This window comes from Pinus tabuliformis, chromosome Q (genome assembly GCF_031772625.1).
Source record: "Pinus tabuliformis cultivar Carrire ecotype Pingquan chromosome Q, CPIR1, whole genome shotgun sequence".
In the NCBI taxonomy this organism is placed as follows: domain Eukaryota; kingdom Viridiplantae; phylum Streptophyta; class Pinopsida; order Pinales; family Pinaceae; genus Pinus; species Pinus tabuliformis.
In genome coordinates, this window is record NC_142296.1 from 105,298,041 (window position 1) to 105,324,589 (window position 26,549).

The 26,549-nt window shown below is 37.8% G+C and overlaps 1 protein-coding gene across 3 annotated transcripts in view; it reads right to left on the reverse strand.

Annotated features, from left to right (window-relative positions):
* Window positions 1-729: 729 nt before the first annotated feature.
* Window positions 730-26,549, reverse strand: part of LOC149218450 (NAC domain-containing protein 54-like) — a 32,565-nt gene continuing 6,745 nt past the window's right edge. Inside the window, exon 3 of one of the 3 annotated variants that reach the window (XM_089384050.1) lies at window positions 730-877. In XM_089384050.1, the coding sequence (XP_089240176.1) occupies window positions 836-877 (42 nt within the window). In that variant the 3' untranslated portion in view covers window positions 730-835. Of the gene's footprint in view, window positions 878-1,682; window positions 1,725-16,707; window positions 16,863-26,549 lie in introns of those variants that run through there. The other 2 variants (XM_089384051.1, XM_089384053.1) reach the window with 2 other exon arrangements.

Here is a 26,549-nt window from a genome sequence, read left to right on the forward strand (position 1 = left end):
AAATAGATCAACACCTTAGAAATAAGCCTCTTCGAGGGAAACCTCCTTTACATTACACAAATGAACAATTCTTAGATGATTCAAATGACAAAACCTCCTTTCACAATATAACCAAGCCGACCTAACAATAATAATATAAAGGCACATAACAATAAAGGGATTCTATGGGGCACAGTAATAACAATATGGGGACAATAGGGGCACAACAAGATTAATAAGGGATACAACTACAATATAGTGGGGGAATCACTAGTATTATAGGGACCTAACACCTAATAGCGTTTTACCATGCAATTAATGCTAGATTTTATATTTTTCATGTTATTAAATGCAATCCCTATCAACAAAGAAATAGCACATCAAATAAAATTACTAATAAATACAATTTCAAGAATAAATTTCAACTATAACCCTAGATACATAGGAATTAAAGAGGAGAGAGAAAATATGTAATATAGAGGGGTTGATCAAAAAACTACTAGATCATTGCTTTGATCTAATTGAGCAACGAAGTCTTTTAGGGCAAACTCTATAAACACAACCTTGATGAAGAGGATCAAAGAGAAAGAATCTCTACATAGAAACTCTAATGACTCCCTTAGATGGGAGATTTAAAGTTCAAGATATGCATATATCAAAGTTCTCTTGAAGGATTCAAGGAAAACAATTTCATAGACCATGAAGAATCAAGACTTCATGAAATAAATTACAATTTTGACATGGCACACATAGAAAACCTAATTCACATATTAAAGCATGCAAAAATTGATAAAGGTCAACATTAAACTTACAATATTCAACAAGAATATCTCCAATCGATCCCAAAGTAGTCTCTTCATGCAAATTTCCTCCCCAAAAGACAATTCGCTCCATAAAACTACATTGTGGCCAAGTAGAAAAGACAGCAATAATTAGTGCACAGTTGAAAAGGGAGAGAAGCCTAATGAATGATGATCATGAATGAGTGAGTGAGACTCACCTCTATTTATATGAGGGAAACCAAGTCTCATTTCACTAATTTTACAAGCAAAATCCCTAAAACAAGTTAATTTGAGCATTCAAGAAGGTTAAAGGTCACAAGACAACCATGAGATAGCTCTAGAACATAATAAAATGCTAAAAATAAGCCCCACGTGAGGGAAAAATTATCACCATGACATCATCCTCCAAGAATGGTCAATAATGCATAAAGTAAAAGTGAGGCAATGGTCCAAGAATGATCCTCACTCCAAGAAAACCTCAAAGCACATGTGTGCATCTCCAAAAGGCACCTCCTCCACATGATATCATCCAAAAAAAGGCCTATGTTACCTTTCCAAGGCATGTAGGAGTGATGTGGCACCATCTAGGGCAAGCATTGGCATTAAGGAAGAATGTGCTAGCCCTCCCAAGTTGTATCAATGACAACCATCCTCATCTAGGCTTCAAAACAAGGCATCGTCAATCAAACAGGGTCAAGGCCAACCAAGGGGTGCGTTGGTTCCATCTAGGCACATCAACAAATAATCCAATGCCCAAGCTTTCAAGCTCTACATTTTAGTGTTTGGGGGCACATCAATAGGTGTATAATCATGTAAATTTGCTCAAGGCCCAACAATCATCTTTGGAGGGGCAATGTTAGGGCCAAAGGTCATGTATGCTCTCAAAACGAGACAAAGCACCCTTTGGAAGGTGTTGGGAAGGAGTCAAGTTATCCCTCAAGAGATCTTTGCACCTAACACCACCTGAACAAAACATTTCAAGATCAAGTGAGATCAACATCATTAGGGACATAAAACCATTAAAGCATCATAATGGACCATATCTAATGCTAGGGGCACAAAAATACTTCACACAAAACTCACCTTCAAATGTCTAACTAGCTCAAGACATGTAAACAAGTTACCTCACTTACGTTAGGGATGATTAGATTAATAACCCTATTAGGTGTGCCCCCAAGGGGAGTGACATTTCCTAGGTAGACCCATCAATCCATAAGTGTGTGTGATAATGTGGTCATGGAGTGGGAATGACTTGAAGCAAGACACTACAACCATGAGACTAGCAAATGGGGGTCCAACATCCTAAGTGTAATGATCAATGTTACATTTATCATTATTGGCAATTTATCGCCGAGGGTACAAAAATTAAATTATCTGCAATATTGGGGAAAATATCGAAAATTATCATGATTATCATGAAATTTAAAAAAAAAAAAAAATAATAATACAAAAATAATCATTTTTTTCAATTCTTTAAATTCTAAAACAACATCAACATTAAACAAACACATTGTTGCATAAACATGAAAATATAATCGATATATAAAATGTATAACATGTCAAATGATAAATTAGACATCGATATTGAAATATGATATTTGTCCCAAGCCATAAGATCTAATAGAATGATACAAAATCATAACAAAACAAAAATAAATGTCTCATGAGATGAATCATGGCAATGAAAACAATAAATTTCCTCTTGTTTGCTTGATGGAAAATGGTCATAACATCCTCAACAATGTTATCAGAACTAGACCAGCAGATTGGTTAACCAAAAAATACATAAAATATTTAAATTTTGAAAAGAACATATAATTCATATTCACCCATATGAATCCAAATTATTATACACAAATAGGCATAATTTCTCATGCATATAGCAAGGGTGCATAATATAACCACAATATCACTAAGTGAATCAAAATAGATCAATAGAGAAGCTCTAAATTGTTAATTTTTCAGTGTTCTATAATAAACACAATCATTATTCCAATTCTTCTTTAGTTAGCAATCAATTTATCCAATATAATTAAATCTTCTAGCGACAATAAGCAATTGTAGATAGAACAGTAAACCAATGCACAATAGAAGACAACCAACAACAGTAGAGACATTATTTCGTCAAAGACCAGAGAAAAAACCCACAAGGGGAAAAACCCTTTCAAAAATTTTCTTCTATTAGATTGTCATCAAATGTTCAGCAAAGAGATACAATGTTCCAATTCATCAACAAAGAGTCAAAGTCAAATCTTTTACTATCAAAGAAACAAACCAACCAATATCCAAAAGATGAGCCCGAAAGTCAAATGTGGTCGACAAGTCAAATCTGCAATTATGGTCAAAGTCTAAAGTAGTAGCAGCAACTCCAATCAGTTAATGGTCAATGGTCAACAGTCCTCCAAAATAGCTCAGTCAAAGCAACATTCAATTCAGCATTCCAAGATCGGTTAAAGGCAATCAAAACAGTCAAACTTCAACCCATAGGAATTCAATCAAAGTCAACCCTTGACCTATGGAAACCCTATGTGCATACTTGTGGTCAACGTGGGTTAAAGTGCCCAGAAAAACTCGGTTAAAGGAGCAGTCAACTCAGCGTTCAATAACAAATCCAAATTTGGTCAAAACATGCCAAGTCAATGCAAGTCAAAGGCTAGTCAAATTGTCCCAATCAAAAAGTCAATGCAAAAAACAAAAAATGCCTCCTTCCCTTCACACATGTGAGCTCAAGCCTCCTTGTTTCAGACCTATACAAACCAAACCAATCAAGAGAGAGAAGATGTGATGTGTTGATGAAGCTCCAAAGTGATGGAAAATGAGATCTATTTATATGTGGTGTAGAAGACCCAATTTGTCCTTTAAGTCGACCTGTACTTTGTGCACATGTGGGTTTCACCTTAAAAATAATATTTTTCCTTGACCAAATTAAATTCTTCCAAGGTCTAGTAGGGGCATCTCTAGATGAGGAAGACTCTCTAGTGGAGGGGATTTGTCCCAAAGCTGCCAAATTAACATAAATGGCCTCTAAAATCCAAATAAAATCATGTTACAACAAATAGCTACATAACATCAAAATCATTGTCTATATTGGGATCCCCCTCATCAAGATCACCCTTTGGGCATTAAAATAAGATAGAAAAAGCTTAACATCCTAATCAATGATTTTGCTCGAGTGAAGTGTACATTTTTACTAGGGTCGTGAAGGATGAGCTCAATAATCACTGCCACCAACATTGAGGTACATAGAGGGCTTGGTGATCTTGATTAAATTTTAGTTCCATGCCCTCATACACCACAGAATGTAGTAGAAATGTTGCAATCTCACCAACCCTAAAATCATAAAAATTATTAAGTGTGTTGGATTTTGAGTGGGATCTAAAATTCTACTTTCTCCATTTGAAATCCAATGAGGTCAAAACCACTCTCAAACATCTTGAGTCAATTAATGGTAATATTAAAAATTTAAGTAAAAAGATGAAAAAAAAGATAAAGAAAAATGTCACTTTTACTTATCACGATAATCAATGTCGATATTATCGCCAAGGTTGGTTTTGGCGATATTGTCGCGATAATTCTAATAATATCGCGATAAGTGCAACACTAGTAATGATGTAAGGAGGGAGAAATCCTGGTGGCATGAGTTACCCCTTTACTCCGCCTGCTTTTTTCCACCCCTCGGATGTGCCTTTTACATTAACGATTTATCTTTCTTTGGTGCATTGTTTAGTAGTCGAAGTTTGCTTTGTGCTTTTCCAACATCCCTTAAAGATGTAGCGCTTTCTCGCTCATCGAGGTTGGGACATTCAAGAGTTCCTTTCTTTCAGATGAAGCATTAAATGCTCGAGGAACTGAGCGATGGCTAATGAGGGGGGTAGAGCTCATACTATGCTTCTTCCCACGTGCTAAATAAGTCCCAACCATCCTATGCATTTTACATTGTCCTTCTATTGTGGGCTTTATATGCTTTAATCATTATTTTAGCTGCATCAACCTCCAAGGCCAAGTTTCAAGGTCCTAACTCAAGGATGTGGTTATAGGGTGCCAATCCAATGACCAATGACTCTAGACCCCAAGACTCGAGACGAGAAATCGGGAGGGATGGAAAGTGGAAACCCTAGACAAGCTATATCAATCAAAGACTCCCCAATAGTGCCCTTCCTAAACCGTAAGGCCTCAGAGCAGGTCCCAATGCACTAGAATCAAAGACTAACCTCCCAAGTGAACTTTGATAACAAGGATACAATCAAGAGTGATCAATCATCCAGTTTGCCTAAAGATTCATATTAATATGCCCATAACATTAAATGAAAGCACATGATTGCTAAATTGGATAGATTACCTATTAATAGTTGACCCACCTTCCTTCAAGAAGAATGATAAAGGGGTAAGAGCATTGATCAAAGCAATAGGTGGATAACTATGGCATAATGTTATCTGAATATCATCATATGGTTGTTGGTTGGTTGGCTATCAAATCAGGAGAAATATTTTATCCTATGGGTTACCCACTTTTGTTGGGTAACAATTATCAAATCCCAACTTGGGTTGATATTCATGGGATTGCCTGTTGACTTAAAGTCAAATCTTCTTGTGCAAGAACAAAGTTGTGGACAAAACACATTTTGCATTCATCATTGCAAGTTGGTGGCCATTTTGCTTCCAAAAACAGTATCACAAAAAATTATGCTGCGATTTTGAAGACAGCGTTGATGAAGGGGGTGACAGAGTAGGAATCTCAACTTAGAAACCCCAGCAACTTCCTTTGATGGGAGATTCAAAGTTCAAGAGATGCATATATCAAAGTTCTCTTGAAGGATTCAAGGAAAACAATTTCACAGACCATGAAGAATCAAGATTTCATGAAATAAATTACAATTTTGACATGGCACACATAGAAACCCTAACTCACATTATAGCATGCAAAAATTGAATGAGGTCAACTTTAAACTTACAATATTCAACAAGACTCTCTTCAATCAACCCCAAAGTAGTCTCCTCATGCAAAATTCCTCCCCAAAAGACAATTCACTACATAAAACTACATTGTTGCCCCAAGTAGAAAAGTCAACAATAGCTAGTGCACATTTCCAAAAGAGACAGAAGCATAATGAATGATGATCATGAATGAGTGAGTGAGACTCCCCTTTATTTATATAAGGGCAAGCAAGTCTCATTTCACTAATTTTACAAGCAAAATCCCGAATACAAGCTAATTTGAGCGTTCAAGTAGGTCAAAGGTCACAATCTGACCTTGAGATAGCTCTAAAACATAATAATATGCCAAATATAACCCCCATGTGTGGGTAAAATGATCACCATGACATCATCCTCCAAAAATGGTCAATAATGCATCAAGTAAGTGAGGCAATGGTCCAAGAATGATCCGCACTCCAAGAAAACCTCAAAGTGCATGTGTGCATCTCCAATATGCACCACCTCCACACATGATATCATCCAAAAAGAGGCCTATGTTACCCTTCCAAGGCATGTAGGAGTGATGTGGCACCATATAGGGCAAGCATTGGCATCAAGAAAGAATTTGCTAGCCCTCCCAAGTCATATCAATGATAACCACCCTCATCTAGGCTTCGAAACAAGCCATCGTCCATCAAACAACGTCAAGGACAACCTAAGGGCATCGTCCATCAAACAACGTCAAGGACAACCTAAGGGTGCGTTGGTTCCCTCTAGGCACATCATCAAATAATTCAATGCCCAAGCTTTCAAACTTTGCATTCCAACATCTAGAGGCACATCAATAGGTGCAGAATCATGTAGAAGTTTCTCAAGTCCCAATGTTCATCTTCGAAGGGGCAACATTGGGACCACAAGGTCATATATGCCCTCAAAACAGGGAAAAGTACCCTCTGGAAGGTGTTGGGGAGGAGTCAAGCTATCCCTCAAGGAATCGTTGAGGTATGTGATAGCACCTAAACAAAACCTCTCAAGATCAAGTAAGATCAACATCATTAGGGGCATAAAACTATTAAAGCATCATAATGGACCACATTTAATGGTAAGGGTGCATAAATACTTCACACAAAACTCACCTTCAAATGTCTAACTAGCTCAAGACCTATAAACAAGTTACCTCACTTATGTTAGGGATGATTAGGTTAATAAACCTATTAAGGATTTCCAACCCCGAAGGGGAGTGACATGTCTTATAGGTAGACCCATCAATCCATGTGTATATGTTTTAAGGTGGTCATGGAGCGGGAAAGACTTCAAGGAAGATTCCACAACCAAGAGACAAGCTAATGGTTGTCCAACATCCTAAGTGTAATGATGTAAGGAGGGAGAAATTATGGTGGCATGAGTTACCCCTTTACTCAGCTTGCTTTCTCCACCCCCTGCGTGCACCTTTTACTTTGATGATTTATCTTTCTTTGGCGCATAGCTTAATAGCCCAAGCTTCCTTTGTGCTTTTCCAGTATCCCTTAAAGATGTAGCGCTTTCTCACTCATCGAAGTTGGGACATTCAAGAGTTCCTTTCTTTTAGATGAAGCATTAAATGCTTGAGGAACTAAGTGATGGCTAATGAGAGTGGTAGAGCTCATACTAGGATTTTTTCCATGTGCTAAACAAGTCCCAACCATCTTCTGCATTTTACATTTTCTTTTTGTTGTGGTTTTATATGATTTTATCATTGTTTCACTTGCATCAACCTCCAAGGCCAAGTTTCCAAGACCTAACCCAAGGATGTGGATTTAGGGTGCATATCCAATGACCAATGACTCTCAACCCAAATATTGGAGATGAGTAATTGGGAGAGATGGAAAGTAGTAAGTATGGATTACCCTAGACATGTCATATCAATCAATGCCTCCCTAGTAGTGCCCTTCCTAAACCATAAGGCCTTAGAGCAGGTCCCATTGCACTAGAGTCAAAGACTAACCTCCCAAGTAGTGTGGGAACAAGGATACAATCAAGAGCTCTCAATCATCCAGTTTGCCCATGATTCATATTAAAATGCCTATAAAATTAAATGAAACCTCATGATTGCTAAAATGGTTTGTGTACATATTGATAATTAACCCACCTTCAAGAACAATGTTAGACAGGTGGGATCTCTAATTGGAACAATAGGTGGATAATTGTGGCATAATGCTATTTGAATACCATCATAGGGTTGCTCATTGATCGGCTATCAAATGAGGAGAAATATTTTCTCCTAAGGGTAATAGTTATCAAATCCCAACTTGGGTTGATATTCATAGGATCAACTGTTGACTTAAAGTCAAATATTCTTGTGCAAGAACAAAGTTGTGGCCAAAACGCATTTTGCATTCATCATTGCAAACCTGTGGCCATTTTGTTTCCAAAAACATATGCTGCAGATTTGAAGATAAAACTAGAAAACATTGCAAATACAATTCAAAGGTTGCCTACAAATAGAGATCTAGCTTGCGAATTTTTTTCAAAGATTATAATAAAAAAGAAAAAGAATAAGAGAGACACAGACACCAAGCAAGCTTAATTGTCTCGATTTAATAGAAGTAGATAAGACCAACAACACACCTGAGAGAGAAGACAACATTTTTATTAACATTTGTCATTGCTTAACAATTCAAGACGATGTGTCAAAGCTATCAAATTAGCATCTATGACCAATCACTCGGTTGCAAATCAGGTGATAAATACAACTTGGGCTGGCTCACATGAGAATTGTTGTCTAGCCTTGAAAATCATTTATGTTCTAAGCTTACCATGAAAGGCCCTACAACAAACAATGAAGTTAATTTGATTTTCACCAAAATTAGTAATTCATATTGCAATTAACCATAATGAACATGTGACACACATAAGGAATAATCACAAAAGGATGAGATTAACCATTTCTCCTTTTGCAATAGATGGAATTCATCGTGCCATCATGGAAGGCGAGTCATGCTAAATTAGAAAATTATCAAGGTCAAATGACATGTCTCACCATTGGGAAAATATTTTGGTTGTTGATTAACAAAGTAAAAGATTTTAAGAAAACATGAAGGTGATAACATAATGTCAATTATACAATTTCGTATATAAGTAATATTTTATTCTAAATAGTTTAAAACAATATATTAAAAGTACCCTTCTTATGCGACAAAATTCCATTAAGTAAAAGGTTCTGAGAAAAGTCCAAAAAATACTACCAACGTGTGAAAGAGATAATAACGATAAGGTTACTACCATGGTGTGAAATAGATAATAACGATAAGGTACACTTCAAAATTGACTAACTCGAGAAATAAATATTATCATATATGAGTGAGACATGTCTTATCAAAAGTAACCATGGCATACTCATATTGAAATGAATAGGTATAAATGAACAAAATCCTAAGGAAACTCCTAATACAGCCAATTAAAGAATATGTAGAAAAGATGAAATTAACAGTGGAAATAAGATCTCTTGCTACAAAAGTTGACTAGATAAAATGTGCAATAGAGCAATATCAACAAAATTAGCAAAACCTAAAACATGGAATGCAAGAGCTCAAGAGAATTTTTGCCAACGACAAGAAAATCAATCATCAAAAAAGGCACACTTAAAATTTTATTAACACGTGAGGTTTCTTTTGGACGTGGTCCACCTTACTATTGTTGACCTCCCTCACCTATTCTATAAAAAGGGAGGAAAGAGTCTTTTGTGTTAGATTTTCAAGTTACTTCAAAAGTATTTACACCATGTTTGGGGACACTCCATGAGATTTAGGGTGCATAGTGTATGGTCAAAGATGGGATGTAGTATAAGAAATGGTCCATGACGGATAATTGACACGGCTTGCTCAATGAATTCTTGAACTTAATTGATTACAGACTTAGTGTTCTTCCCTTGGCCATTAGACATCTCTTCATAGTTTAGAGGATGCCCTTCATTGGGACCTCATTGAGCAACCACTTTGTTTAGGGGATGTGGAGATTTGTGCATCCTAGAGGAGGGCTTCAAGCCCTAGTTGACATGTGGCAACTTGGTTTCCTATTTGGAGGATTGGAGATGGCCTCAAGATGCGTAAAAATTCCATAACGTTCTTGCAAGGGGTAGCTGAGCTACTGGAGGGCACTTCCAAAGATGTTGCTCACAACAAGTACAAAATCAATTATGTAACAGAGTGCAATCATGATCAATTAAAGGGAAGGCCACATATGAACCCATAAATGAAGTAGGAAAAGTAGGATAGTGTTCTTATTAATGAACAACCAATAATACATCATTCTTCAAGTTTGATTTCACCACATTATCAAGTGGCCTAAATGTGCCACACTTAACCTTCAAACCCTACTTAGGGAAGCATTAAAAAATAAAGCGAAAGACCTAACCTAGAAAGTGCAACACCAAATATCCTTCACTAAACACAATGATTATAGCAAATAATGTGAGGGCTTCACCTCAACCTTAACATTTACTTATGGGAAACAACCTACCCTTGGATTATACCTCACATTGAAATGCCCCTTAACTTCTTCCTCCCAAAGATATTCATTTAAGGTTGGAAGGGATCTCCCACACTTCCAACCATGCCTCTAAAAAATTAATCTTTTAAACCAAGATTTTGGTCCCTTTTAGCATTTAAAAAGGGAAAATGATATTTTAATCCATAAATGTTGTCATTCCACTAAGGGTGTATCCCCTAGGCCTTATTCATGGATGAATAATGCATTTTGTTAGCTTTCAGGTTACTCTAAAAGTGTTTACACCATGTTTGGGGGTGTTTAATGAGTTTTGAGGTACATGGTGTATATTTATCCCCCAGATGGTTCAAGATGTATTGCAAATGAGAGATGGTTCGTGGTGGATTTGCATAATGGAGACAACTAGCTTAGTAGTTTCTTGGCATCAACTATGTGCTTGCTTGGTATTATACCCTAAAGCATTGGAGTTCTCTTGATAGCTTGGGAGACACCCTTTATGATGGCCACGTGGGAAGGTTCAGTTTCTTTGAGAATGCCCTATTTAGTTGGAGAAGTGTTGTACATCTTAGAGGGCATCAAATAGCATGAGATAGCTTGGATTCCTATATGGAAGCTTAGAGTTACCTCCGAGATGCCTTAGGTTGCAACAAAGTTCATGCAAGGGGAGTGGACCAAGAAGAGTGAATGGTTTAGAAGGGCCAACGGAATTCATGTGGGCTTGGGGCAGAGGAGCATGGGCACACCTTGTGTAGCTACGTCATCTCAAAGCCCTCATTGTGTATGAGATCACCTTGGAGCTTTACATTTGTACCCTTAGAGTGAATCACTTCACTTGTGTGGACATACATGTGATTATTGTAGGTTGCTTGAAAGGGATTTGGCCCACATTGTATTGTTGGACTCCCTTACCTCTCATATATATAGGAAAAGGAGAGAGTCCTTCACTCACTCATGCCACACCCATCATTCCTCCTCACTCTTATGTGGAGAGATGATTTGGATGAGCGCACTAGTCATCCTCTCTCTCTTATATCTTCATTTATACTCTCTCTCTCTCTCTCTCTCTCTCTCTCTCTCTCTCTCTTATAGAGTCGCTTGGGATTCTTGATCTTCTTGGATCATCTTGAATTCTAGGGTTAGGGTTTTATCCCTTCGGAGATTTTGAGATTAGGGTTTTGAGATGAAACCACAACTTATGTTTCGTGAAGAAGAGGAGACAGCGTCTTGCTTTGAAGAAGTAGCTCATAGGTGATTCATGTTGGATCTCCTTGGTTGAGCTACGGTTTTTTATTGTTATCACTAGTTAGGGTTTTGGAAATCTAGTGGATTGTACTAGCCATTTGATAAGACTATGCACAACAGCTTGATCTTATGCATATCACTGAAGTTCTCAATTGTTCAATACTTCTATAAATTGCAAAATTGATTTTCAAACATCTACATTCTTCATGGGTTGTAATTTCCAATAAAATATGCCTTCCAGGTGATTTAACAATGTAATGGAAGAAAATAAGGGTTGTTTTACCAATGTATTTATTATTGTAAATAGGAGTTTTCATATTTGGGTTATGCATGATAAGATTGCCCTAGGTAAATAGGAGTTTTCAGATCTAGGTTAAGTATGATAAGATTGCCCTAGAGTAAATAGGAGTTTTCATATCTAGGTTATGCATGATAAGATTGCCCTAGAGGATTGAAATTTATCAAAACACTGGTATCTTTTCTCTTGGATTGCCTAGATGTTTGGCATTGTTGAGGATTGAAATATTATCCACTTTTGTCGTTGTTTTTTCATAGCATATCTAAGGATGAAAATTCACAAGGTTAAGATCCAAGAAACCTCTTCTTAAGAGGTGAAATATCTGTTTTGCATTATTTTCCATATTTTCATAATTTTTTGCATGTTATCAAAGAATTTCACAAATTTCTACACCTTTCAAACTCTATCGCAGCTCTATTAGAGCCCACGAACCCTAATGTTCCGCTTCATGAGTGAAGATGATTCTTTCACCGTCTTTTATAGGCTTATAGGTCTAATTTTGACTTGGGTCCACATTCACCATTACACATGTCAACTTGCCACTTGATATTTTTTTAATTTCTCTGAGTAGGCATTTGATCATTGTTTATAGGCTTGGACCATGTTAACCATGCCACATGGCGCTTTCTCATGGAAAGAGATCTCCTTTGAATACATACAACATGCCGTGAACAAAGTATCCTTGCCCCAAATGTTTCAAGGCTTAAACAAGGATTCCTAAGACAGGAGGAAATCAAGTCTAGGGACTCTATTATATTAACTACTCGTGACACCACCAGTAGAATGTAGCATTCAAACTTAAGACAAGGGGGTTTAATTAGAGCAATTTCCAGATTTTAGCATATGAAATTTCTAAGCCAATTTCTAATGTTTAACAAGTCAATATTAGTCAAAGAGGGAACCCCAATCACTACAAAAGAAAAAAAAACTATGGTTGTTGCAAAACTTGCACAAAAGATGATATATTTCAGCAATTAACAAAATGTATTTATAGCAGCAAATGAAAGTGGTATCATTAGAGCAATTTCCAGATTTTAGCATATGAAATTTCTAAGACAATTTATAATGTTTAACAAGTCAATATTAGTCAAAGAGGGAACCCCAATCACTACAAAAGAAAACAAAATTATCATTCTTGCAAAACTTGCACCAAAGATGATATATTTCAGCAATAAAAAAAAGTAATCATAACAGCAAATAAAACAATCCTTGAACAATTGCCAATGAAAACTAGGGTTGACTCCTGAGAATAAGAATTAAACTGGGGTTTAACTAGCACACTAATCTGAAAATTAAGTGGCATATAACAGCCATAAAATGCAAGAAGTCCAGCCCTAACAAGGCTAATCAGAAATGCATAATATGATGATAATATCATTTTTTTTAACCATACAAATGCTCAATAACTCTACACGTCTAGCTATTCTGTTGTTGAAAATGAATATCTAGCTGTTATAAATCCTAAGTTAATCCTAAAATAGAAAATAAAAGATAAAATGTTGGATTTTCTGATTGACAATTGGGAGAAAGACCAGTCCCTACTCATTTTTGAAGCATATGGGGTCAACTAAAGACTCCCTTGGGAGAAAGTAAGAAGATCTAGGGTGATATCTAGGGCTGACCACCACTCATAAAATTAAAATCATTTATCAAACCCTAGCCATGAACATCCATAGAAATTTTGCAAAATCATCCACTAAAACTATCTCCATAAGACATCACTGCAGTCATCCTTCCATAACCTTTTAGAATAAAGGAAAAGTATTAAAATCATTTAGCAAACCCTAGCTATGAAGTTTGAACAACCATAGAAATTTTGCAGATCATCCACTTAGTACTATCTCCAGAAGACATCACTCTGGTCATCCCTCCATAGCCTTTTAGAATAAGAGAAAAGTAGACATCTAGTGATATGACTCCACAAGTAGCTATGTCTTACAAGTGAGAAATGCTCCTCTTACTTATATGAGAGATCTAGCACTTCCTCGTCCACTAAAATCCCTAAAGACATAAAATAGTGTATTTATCTCTTACAAGCCCTAGATAATCAGTAATAAGGCAACAATACTTACAATATCCATGATACAAGAGTGGATACGTCTCAAGACCCCGAACAACACCTCATAAAAGAAAAAATAATGCTCAAAATATCAATTTGTCCTCCTCATATGTGTGCTCTAAAGCCATACTTGTCACACAAATGCATGCTTTTATGCAGGTTTTACAGACTGTCATACAGGACAGCAAGTTATTTTAACTCATAAATCCTTAACCAAACCTCCAAACCAAGAAACAATCACACTTTGGTTCGGGTAATTTCAGTAGACCAAAATCCATAGGTTATATGCTATATCTTTGAAATATTTTGGTTACTAATACCTACTATTGAAATCTGCTCTGCTTTTAGCATTATTTTTTATGCAGGACAGCAGACAATTCAAGAACACCTCCATCCCATTGACTTCATACAAGGCACTGGACATAAACAAGAGTTTCGGGGAAATATTTAGGGACTCTTCCCTTGGTTGTTTAGGAGGTGTTGAGCCTAAATAGTAGGGGTTCGAGCCAAGGTGACAGTGGGTCCATGCCTTGCATGTGCCCATCTTAGTGAGGCTGCCAGGGCCTTAGCAGCGCTGCTAAAAAGCAGCAGGTTGTTTGATAGGATCCCTTCCAATTATCAACTTAAAAAAAGTATGTCAAGCATTTTAAAGAGAAAACTTATCAACGCAAATCCAAAGAAACATCCTATATGAACCCAAACCTAGCTCAAACTCCTAGTCAATCATCCAGTCAAACATCCTCTTCGTCTAAAACAATAGTGTACCCTCCCAAGTTTTCAGAGTCCACAAAATCAGATGTAGATCTCTTTGGATGGGAAAATAATGCTAAAGTTCCTATCCCTTTGATGAAGTTGTCAAGATCCCTACCATTAGAAGTCAAATAAGGCAGGACTTAGGTTTTGAAGAGCCAAGAGTCAAGGAAGTGATTCGGAGTAACACTATTTGTATGAATCAGAGTGGGGATCCCCCTATGTTTCGCACATCCGCCATGTTAAACCTAGCAACAATCCCTTAAACGAGCCATTCCTAGTGTCATTAACCATAACTAACTGGATCCTTCACAATTGCATGATGGATTCAAGGGCTACAATAAATGTCATGAGCTTACAAGTGGCTAAGAAGATGGGACTTAGAACTTTACGACCTTACAAGAATATCTATGCTTTTGACTCTCGTGAGATCCCATCCATCGAGTTGATTAAGGATTTGCAAGTTCACCTCGCATCCTAATGTATTCTTGAGTATGGACATAGTCGTGTTGGATGTGCCTCTAGCTTTGGGAATGTTGTTATCATGAAAGTGGATGGTAGATGTAGGTGGTGCAATTCAAATGGATCTATCTTAAATCACGCTACCTACCCCTGAGGGTGAGTCCGTTAGGTTATACAAGGAATCCTATAGAATGAACCGTGTAGAGCAACCTAGAAACCCTAACGATCAATTTAAGATCATAGAAGAAAGTATGGGATCTTACATGGTCATGGCCGCTGAAATTCTTCAACCAAAAGAAGTGAAGGGGTTATGGGGAGTGAGTTTTGATGGTGCATCCTCAAAATATGGGAATGGAACTGAAATTGTGTTCACATTTCCTGACAAAGAAGCCATCCATTTCTTGGATAGGTTGGAGTTTGATGCAACTAATAATGTGGAGGAGTATGAAGCTTTACTCAGAATTATCCACTACTAGGGATATGTGCATATCATCCTTAAAGGTTACGGGTGATTCAAAACTAGTGGTGTGTCAAATCAAAGGCTTACATGTCTATAAGAACAAAAGGCTTAGAAAGTATAAAAACAAGCAGTCATGGGGGTCACAGATGTCTTTGATGCCTTTGGGATAGAAGCGGTACCAAGGTCTATGAATGTTATTGCCAATTCATTAGTTGTGTCTACATCAATTATGCAACCTTGCCCATAATTAGATATAAGTGGTAGAATTGAGATACTTTACAACCCCTTAGATATAAGTGGTAGAATTGAGATACTTTACAAACCCTCTATTCCAAACAATGTTGAGAACTAGCAAGTTTTTTACGATGATGATCAAATTGTCAGATTTCTGAAGGGCACTGATGAATTCGAGGGAGATGAGCCTAATTTGAGGGAAGAACATTTTATAGAACCTTTACCCTCTAATAAGATTCCCTCAGGTTTAATACCTTTAGAAGCATCTTTCAACCGAGATGATGCTTTCAAAGGATGAACTAACTCGATCAGCCTAGAAGAATATGAAGAGATCAACATAGGGACTAAGGTTGACTGGTAGTCACATCACTCCAATGTTGCATTAATCGTCATCGAGATATTATCGGCACTCGAAAAAAATCGGAAAAATCGTAATTATCAGTAAATAATCAGAAATAATCGGGAAAAAATCGTTTGGTACAAAAATATTCATTTTTTTCATTTTTTTAATATCTAAACCATCTACAGCATAAAATAAATACATTGACACATAAATATGATAAAAGAACTAATATATAAGATGTTTAATATCATTTCTAGTGCTAAAACCACACATAACATTGAATCATGTCCTGAATAGTAAGTCCCGACTCCTGAGTCCCAACTCAGCCTCAAAATATCAACAAAAAATATAATAATGTATCTCATCATGTCATAATGTCATAATGTCATATACAATAAAATGAAGAAAATAACTAAAGTCTAATCCTATTGATTTCCTCTGCCCCTCTTGCGAAAAAATGCCACAGCATTCCCTTTCCCTCTAGATGTGGATGTTGGTGCTGGTGGAGTTGGTATTGGAGTCTGATGTGCTCTAGAAGCTGAAAAACTAGAAGTATGAGCTATAGGAGGTAAATCACATCCTCTACTGGTGGCAGGGGTAGCCCGGGTAGGTGGTGTCACCTCCTCCTCCTGTTCCTCCTCCTCCTCCTCCCCCCCCCCTCCACTACATCCTGCACTAACCAATCATCAGCAGACTCCATGAGAGGCCTCTCGCCCTCAACCCTCCATGCAGCAGTGGTGTCAATCCCATCCAATGAGATAGCCTCCACATTAGGCGTCCTCTCAAGTTGCCTCACCCACAATTGAAGATTGTAGTAGACGTAGACCATGTCATTAAGTCGCTGGGACTCCAACCTGTACAAAGATCATGAAATAATAATTAATAATTAAAAAAAAAAAATATATATATATATATATATATATCGTTTAATGAATTCAAAAATTTATTTGGAAATTTGCAATATTTTAAATGTTAAAGTGTTAACCTGTTGCGCTTCTTGTTGTGTATTTTTTCAAATACACTCCAGTTGCGCTCACATCCTAAGCAGCTACATGTTTGGCTGAGGATGCGAATGGCGAGCTTTTGCAAAAGGCATACCCTGCCACCATACATTCTCCACCATGCATCTACAACAAAATTACAAATAAAATTTTAAATAAACATAAGAAAAAAATGGAATTTGAAGAGACAATGAAATTTGAAACAAAGTTACAAACTAAAAAATACCTGGCATTTTAATCGTCCTATCAATGACAGCCATCTCAAAGCCAAATGTGCCACCTGCCATCCTATATGTCTCAATTTCTTTAGAGATCTCTATACGTTCTGCTGGAGATCGCACCATCTTCTAGACACAGGATAAGAATCCATCCATGATCTCAGCATCAAATACAAACCCACATGCATAAGAAAATGCGGGGTTCAGGAAAAGCCCAGCAGCATGAATGGGACGATGGAGTGTGTTGTTCCATCGCTCATCAATCACTCCCCATAGGAGGAGTTGTCTCTGAAACCCATCATCTCCCTTATCATCATAGTAGGCCCGAATGGCTTCTTTGGCCCTGTCCATGACCTCATACAAATAGCCCATTGTGGGCTTCTCACCATCAACCAACAAAAGAACCTTTACCAAAGGTTCAGTAACGGCGCACACCTCCTGCACTCCCGCCTAGAAGTCTTCCTAGTATGAAACTAGTCTGCATACGGCCTCTCCCTCTGGTTTGCGGCTCATTGGCAAAGCACGCCACTCCTCTGAAAGAAACACTCTCTTCACATCCCACATAGAATTCAAGAGGGATTGAAGAGATATGAAATTGGTGGCAAACCATGTATTGGCCGGGCACACCAACTCTTTGTTGTTGGTGAATCTTCTCATCAAGCTAAGCACAGATGTATGGTTATATATAAATTTTGTAATGCATTTGGATGAATCAACAATATCTTTGATAAAGGGAATTTTCCCTATGTCCTCCAACATCAAATCAATACAGTGTGCAGCACAAAGTGTCCAAAATAAACTAGGATGCCTGTCCATAAGCATCCTGCCAGCAACAACATAATTTTCAGCATTGTCCGTTATGGTTTGGACAACATTTTCTGCACCCACCTCCAAAATAAACACATCTAGCAAATCACATAAAGTTCTTGCATCTTTGATTTGTGCAAATGCATCAACAAATTTTATAAACATAGTCCCCTTGGGACAACTAACCAAGAAGTTTATAAGGGTTCTCCCCTTTTGGTCAGTCCAACCATCTGACATAATAGTGCATCCTGTTTGTGCCCATGATGCCCTAAAATCCTCCAATCTTTGGGTGCAGTCAAGCTTTTCATTTTGAAGAATCCAGCCTCTGAAATCATGATAAGAAGGGATTTTGTACCCTGGGCCAACACTTGCAATAGCATCAATAGCAGGTTGGAAAAATGGATTATTCCTTACAATGCTGAAAGGAATATCACTCCAGAGGAGAAATTTTGCCAGCAACTTGTCAGCTTGTTCTTTCTCAGTTCTTTTTAGCATTGAACTAATAGATGGCTGTGAACCAGGTGTGGTTCGAGGAACAAAAAATGATGTGGCAGCTACCGGATTGGTTGATGCTGCAGTAGAACCAGTGCCACTTGCTTCAGCTGACTTTTTTAGTTGCCTCTTCATTTCTTCTTTGGCCTCTCTATTCTAGTCTAAAGCTTCCAATGCTTTCATGGCTCTTCGGATGAGTTCAGGATTTGTATTTGTGCAAGGCCCTACATCAAATCCAGGGATTTGTGCAAGGTGATACTTCAATCTGTACACCCCCCCAGACATAGGGTGGCCACACAACTTGCAAGTCAAGTTTAGTCTATCATTCGGAGCTTTAGGTTCACCAAATTCCCAGAAAGGGTCCAATTTCCTTGGCATGTTTGTTTTTGAACTTTGAAGTTGAAAACTTGAATGGTGTTTCGGTGAAGTTGTGAACCTATGGGAAAATAAGGATTACAATTTAGTATTTACAAGTTACAAACTTACAATTTAGTATTTTAATTTTTACATTGTACAAAAACTAAAAAAAATTACATACATTTTAATTTTTAAGAAACCCCATTCCAAACCCAACCAAAAAAACTAAAAAAACAATACATCAAAAACCCCATTCCAAACCCAACCAAAAAAACTAAAAAAAAATTACATTGGGCAAATTTCATAAACCCCATTCCAAACCCAAGTTACCCAACCAAAAACAATGAAAAAAACATAAACAAAGTTTCAAAACAATGAAAACAAAAAAAAATTGGTGCCCATACCATTTCTATGGAGATAATCGGTCTCCTCCTCTTGATTTTCTCCTCCACGCACTTGAAATAGCTCCAATCCTCTCCAAGCAAAATCTCCAAGCCCTCTCCAACACTCCACTGCCCTCTGCACGCCTAACTGTGCAAATGAAATGAAAAAAATCAACTTTTGCCTTATAAAACCGAGCTGCCCCGACCTTCGGCGATAAATTGGGAAAAAATCGCGATTTTTTCGAAAAAAAAATCGCATATAAAAAAAATATGCGAGTATTACTCGCGATAATATCGGCTTCGGGAAAAAATCGCAATAAAGCAATAATATCACGATATTATCGCAATGTTAACAACACTGCATCACTCATGAAGAAAAGAGTAAGATTAAGAAATTAGTGATGGATTTTAAGGATGTGTTTGCTTGGTCATATGATGAAATGAAAGCATATAAAGATGATGTCATATAACACACGGTCCCTTTAGTCAAGGGTGTCAAGCCTGTCAGGCAAAAGGTTAGGCAGATCAATACAAAGCTCATTGTTAAACAAGAACTTGAGAAGATGTTGAGTGTGAGAACCATTACTCCATCTAGACATACCACTCGGCTTTCAAACCTCATGGTAGTGAAAAAGAAGTTAGGACAAATCCACTTGTGTGTGGATTTCGAAAAACTAAATGTAGCCTTCATCAAAGACAACTACCCATTGCCCAACATGGAGATGTTGTAGTAATGGAAGTGAGTATTGATTCTAAAGAAACAAACAAACAAAGAGGGAAAAACCCTATTAAGGCACAACTCTCTTCAACCGCACAGACCCAACGAAGTTCCTCCTTGGCCCACAAAAGACATGAAAACATTTCAATCCAAGGATAGAGTAATGACAGACAATCAGGTGGAGATGATGGTGAAGAACCACCCACTTGTGTCATCTTGGAAATGTCCCATTTTGTTATTTCTTCCGAAAGGAAGAGTTCAAGTAAAAGAGGCTCATAGCAAGAAGAAGGATTTGCAGATATGGATGTGGACAGTGCCACCATCTCAAACTGGGTAGCATCACAATTAGTTGAGAGTCAGAAGTTAGTCAAGGAGTTGGTTGTTGAAGAGCCAATCATTTTTGAAGAATTGTCATTAACCATGCATAACACCCCTTATGATAAGATTGGTAGAAAATTATAGTTTGAAAAGGTGCATGTCAAAATCAAGAAAATTACTAAACTGTGGAAGTCAAAAGTTGGCGTCTCAGGAGTCGGACCTATTGAACTCGTGAAATTACACATGACTACAGGGGATGCACTTGCTCAATCTGCTTTCTTTTTTTTTAACAGGAAAGACCCAATGACTAAGCAAGAGTCGAGACATCTTGTATTGACCACGGACGAAGTGAAAACTCCTTGGGCCGCCTACTCCTTGAGCCTAATCAATACAGGCTACAACATGCCTCTAGAGACTTGAACCTAGGTGGATGGGGTGGCAAGCCACAATCCCAACCACTTAAGCTAAGAACCATTGGCAAAATTAGGTGGAAAGGGAAGACAAATCTGACATATTGTGGGTTTCAAACTCTTCATCTAAATAATATCAAGGTGCCTTCGTCGTTTCCATATTAAAGTTGGTTTCTCTTCTTTTTTTTTCAACTGAAGAAACCATGCCTAGAGCTAGCTTGGAGTTGTAGCTCTCAGGCATACATGGTCTTGCCCAGGATTGGACCACGAGACCTATGGGGAACAAACCTCCCCACCTAACCATTGGACCACATCCACGGGACTTCTACCTTCACTGAGGAAGAGGTTGAAAATATGAGGTCAAAAGGAAAGACAAGTGAGTTGGATAGGCTCTTATTCCTAAACCTCTATTTATGCCCCCTTTAGTTATTCAAACACCAGAAGCTACAGCAGCAATCACCCCCAATACAACCCAAAAAGTTAAGAAAACGAAAAAATTATTAAATAGTGGCAGATCCAATGTCACAATAAATATTAATAATCGACTAAGAATAAGTGAGGAAGCAACGGAAATTTATTTATACTTACAAAATTTGTTGCTTCATTTTTTCAATACTTGAATAAATATTTGGAGTGATTAACAATTCGTTGAAAATTATTTAATGACTTTTATTAGTAAAACCAATACTCTTAGTGATTTCCAAAAGAACCAACAAGGCCTTCCATTAGCGAAGAGAATCAAGCAGATCAAAGCAGCAAGGATTAAAATGCTAGAAGATATTATTTTTGAATGTTCAAGTATCGACGACAATAGGAGAAAAAATTCCTCAAGACTATAAAAGTTGTCGATGAATTACAAGGGCCCAAAATGTTTAGAGATTCTATGAATCAGAACATGTTGCAAGAAGAGTTCAATATTATTAAAGCATCATGGGAGTCAAGTCTTTTGGGACATGCCCTTTCATAATTAATTATACTTGTTAATCATTATTTTTCATTATTATTTATATAATAAATCATTATTTATATAATCATTATTTTTCATTATAAATGAGAAGAGGACTGCCACTCCTATAAAAACACAAATGGAACCTGAACAAGGCCTTAGAAGGTTGACTCTTTTCCTTGACAGGAGAAGACATCATCACTAGGGTAAATAGTCAAGATTTTTAGTTGCAAGTATGCAAATGGGTATGGGTGCAAAAATGCCAATTTTGAAATCAAGGTGTGTCAAGTTACCTTATGATATGAGTTGTAAAACCAAACTTATACCATCAAACATCCACACTTTGCAAAGCTCAAGAGAAGGGTACACAATTATGGGAAGTACAAATCTTGGGAGAGTTTGTAAGCATACAGTGTATATTTTAGCACTAGACACTCTAGCTGGATCTCTATAACATATTTCAAGGCAATAGAAAACAAAAATCCAACATTTGTACAACTAGACATGAAATATATCGACTAGCCCTCTATATAAGCTAGTTGGAAATGATATATGTAGGTTAGACGATTAGAATTTAGGATAACTTCATAGGCAAATTCATGTAATAGATTACAGGGCATAGAAATGCAAATTATGTTGATTTTTGATAGCTTGGGAGGTACTCCAAGCCCTAGGGTTTGGGGATTGGAAGTTAGAGCGCCACAAAAGCACTTTGTGGGCTTGAAACCCAAGCTTGGGGTTTTGCACCCATCGATGTTTGGGCCAAAACCATGAAACGTTTTGGACATGTGATGGATGGAGATGATAGAGGATGACGAGACGAATCCAACGCATCGAGAATCATCGAAATCCAAGTTGTCTAAAGAGAGATAATAATTTTTGAAGTTGTTAGTGGGTTTTGTGGGTGACAAGTCATGTAGGCTTGTGTTTTTGGATAGTTGTACAAGCCCACCTTGCATATTCGTTGGAGCCACTTGATGCATATAAATATAGGTCAAGTGTGAGGCATAATTCAAATAATAAGTGTATCGACATCAAAGAAAAGCTCTGATTTGGACAGCGAGTTAGGGTAGCAAGGATGCAAGGACAGGAGCACAAGTTTTGGAAGGTTATCTTTGAAATTTGGTGTGAGTTACCTTGTGGAGGAAGTCGGAGACTTGAGGAGGCTTGGGAGACCTGTTTGGTGTGCCTTGTCACTAGTTTTGGTGTGTTGTTCTTGCAGACTTGGAGCCGTTGTCACAGAGGTGAGTATTGGAACTGTCTGGTGCATGTTTTGGTGTTATGTTTGGGTCGCAGGGGTAGTTGAAGCTACAACAGCGTGTGGAGAGTTGTTTAGAGGAGGGAGAGGGCTAAGAAGGCTCCTCCAACCCAACCGCAATCATCTTAGGAGGTCGCAGCTCAAACAGGGCCTTCTCCCTTGGTTTTGAGGCCAGTTTGTCTTGCTATTAGGGACAACCACCTGTAGGGTGCCTTGTGTGGATCTTACAAGGGCCAAAACAATGGTCAAGGAGCATAGAATAAACAAAAAGTAAGAGCAACCCAATGGGAGAAGGATACACAGAGTTTTGAGCAAGGGTTGAGGGTTGTTAAGGGTGCCCTAACCAGACTTGAAGTGCACAGATCCCAAGGCAAGGTGGCAACAACAGGCAATTGCAGATGTCATCTTCTGAGATGGTTGGATGCTAGTTGGACGGGTGTCCTAGAAGAGGACAATTTGAAGAAGTTTGTTGGCAGCCAAGTGGAAGGGCTTCATAGGTGTTGGATACCCTAACCAAGAGCAGATGCTACAACAAGTATTGGTCACTCATGGTCTGTTGGAGGGCAGTGTGAGAGTGGACCAAGTGTGGACAATGGATTAGGCATTTATGGTTTGCTGGAGGGTGGCGTGATGGTGGCCAAGTTGGAGCCTGGTGTGCACCATCTTCATGGACTTGGGGCAGTTGCTAGACTGGTAGGTGTTGAGCTCAAGGGTCTGATCAACTAGGAGCAGTTTCTGTAGCCCTAGACTTGTCATGTGGAGAAGGACAGTTATAGTGGAAGATGGGAATCCTCCTAGCCCGTGTTCATAGCGGGAGATGGACATCTTGCAGTGATAGGTGGTAGCCCTCTGTGCCCTAAATTAGTCTTCATTGGAGCAACGCAAAAAGACTACAGTGGGATGAAGTCCCTGAGTAGATGAGTAGCAGTGGGCAGTTGTGAGTTCACAAACAGAGTTGTAAACAACTCACCAAGAGTCTCAATGTGTTGTGCCCTTCATGGACTGAGGCACAACTAGTGAGCAGATTGGATAGGAGAGGTTCAATGGCTAGATGGACTTGGATCGTTGACAAAGGCATTGCTGCAGATCTAGAGCCGAAGGGCCGAGCAGGTTCAAAGGTACGACCAAGGAAGCTGTGAGGAGCTATACAATCATAGTATCTTGTTGAGGGTAGATTGGTTGTCGATGGACTGACACCAAGCCCCAGTTTTGTATTCTTGTACTAGTGGATATTTGAGGGCCATTATCCTTGGTACGAGAGCCCTAGATTGTTGTATTATTCAGTTGGATTAATATAACGAAGTTGGGTTATTGTACAAAATTGTGTAAAAAGTTGTGTATATTTTGTGCACTAGTAGATTTACTGTTGTTTATATTTTGTTGTACAAAGTAGTTTCGTTGTGATCTTTGGTTTGGTAGTGTCAGTGATTTAAGATTCCATCTAAAACACCAAGATTGTGGAAAATCAACAAATTCGACCTAAATCAAACCCTAAATCAGATTTTTGGGCATGGAGGACACAAACCTTAAAAATGAGAATATTAGGTAATGTATTAGACACTACTAACCATAGTTTGAATCGTTTTGAGGGACATCCCTTCAGTTTGGTCAAGGGAACCTCCCCCACATAAAGAACATGAGAAGGCATCCCCCAGACTAAAGAAGACAACGAGTACATGTATCTCCAACAGGAAGATGCAAGGCACATCTCCTAGTGTTGAAGATGAATCCCCTAGCAACAAAATACCTATATGCTAAAGATTAACTTGTCTACTTTCAAAGGATTCAAACCGTTTGATTTAAAACCTAGATCGAAAAGTCTAAACGTACAACATGAAATCAGAAAACAAATTGAGAACTCAAACTTCATAAAGAAAAAAAGCTAACTAAAAGATTGAGGAGATACATCAAGAAGAGAAATTGAAGAGAATTAAAAGCTTTACACAAAAGAAGAAGCATGGTCATTAGAGGAATCATGCCAAAGCTAAAACCACCATGTCTATGCAAACAAGTTGCCCTGAATCAAGTCATCGGTATGAGAAAGTATAGATTGAAAGGCCAGCATTGCTAGATAAGAAAAACAAGAGAGTTCAAGTGGAATGAAACACCTAGAAAAGAGATAAAAGTGTTGTTAGACCAAACAATGCGCAGCGGAAATAAAAATAAACATACATACACAGCACATACAAAATCACAAAACCATAACACAAAGATTTTAACGTGGTTCACCCAACCAATCTGGGCTACATCCACCAGAACAGAGGCATCGGCAATCTTATTATTCAACAGGAGATTACAACAATTTTAATTCTTCACACATACTCTCAGCTCACCCTATTTTCTCTACACTCTCACAATCCTCTACGGGATTACATTTCTTATAGCTAGAGTATAAAATTGAATCATAAATTCCCTCACAACAAATATAGGATGCATTAACTCCTCCTCAAAAAATACTGGACCTAATATAGCAACTAATCCTATTGTTGTCACATACATGAGATTTTTTCCAAAATTAATTAAAACAAAAAATCTCAACAATCTCCACCTTGACAACAATTACCCTGATACCTTGTTCCTTTATTATCTTTATCTTTTCTGCAAGCCAAGAGAAGCCAGACACCAACGTAGCTTCTCTAACAAAACTGGTTTCGTGAACATATCTGCACATTTTTCCTTCGTATGCACTTTTTCAAGAGAAACACCCCTTTCAGTGATAACCTGTCTTACAAAATGGTACTTGATAGGTATATGCTTAGATTTACTATGATAGGCCGGATTCTTAGCCAAATGAATTGCACTTTGACTATCACAAAATAACTTGATGTTGTCCTGTAACCTACCAAACTCACCAATCAAACCTTTCAACCAAACCGCTTCTTTGCAAGCATGCGAAGCAGCTATGTATTCTGCTTTAGTAGTGGATAAAGCAACAATATTCTATAGCTTTGACATCCATGATCCAGCTAATAGCTCCACCTGCAAGAGTAAAGACATACCCTGAAGTTGACCTTCTCTTATCCAAATCACCTGCAAAATCGAAATCAACATATCCGCAAACAAATTCACTACTTCTGTTATACGTGATACAATAATCACTTGTGCCTCTCAAATACCAAAGCACCCATTTCACTGCTAACCAGTGTTCTTTTCCTGGATTTGCCATATACCTGCTGACAACCCCAACTGCATGTGAAATATCTAGTAGAGTATAAACCATCGCATACATTAAACAACCTACTACATTGGCATATGGAATTCGAGACATATATTCCTTTTCTTCATTTGTATTAGGACATAAACTTGAAGAAAGCTTAAAATGGGAAGCTAAAGGGACTGAAACAGGCTTCACATTGTTCATACCAAACCTCAAGAGTATTTTCTCAATATACTTCTGTTGTGATAGCCACAGCTTACCATTGCTCCTGTCTCTGAAAATCTCCATGCCCAAAATTTGTCTTGTTGCTCCTAGATCTTTCATATCAAATGTCTTAGCCATCTGAGCCTTTAACCTATTGATCTTTGTTATGCTTTTGCTTGCTAAAAGCATATCGTCAACATATAACACTAAGATAATGAACATGCCATTACTTAATTTCTTAGAGTAAACACAATGATCAAATTCACTTCTTA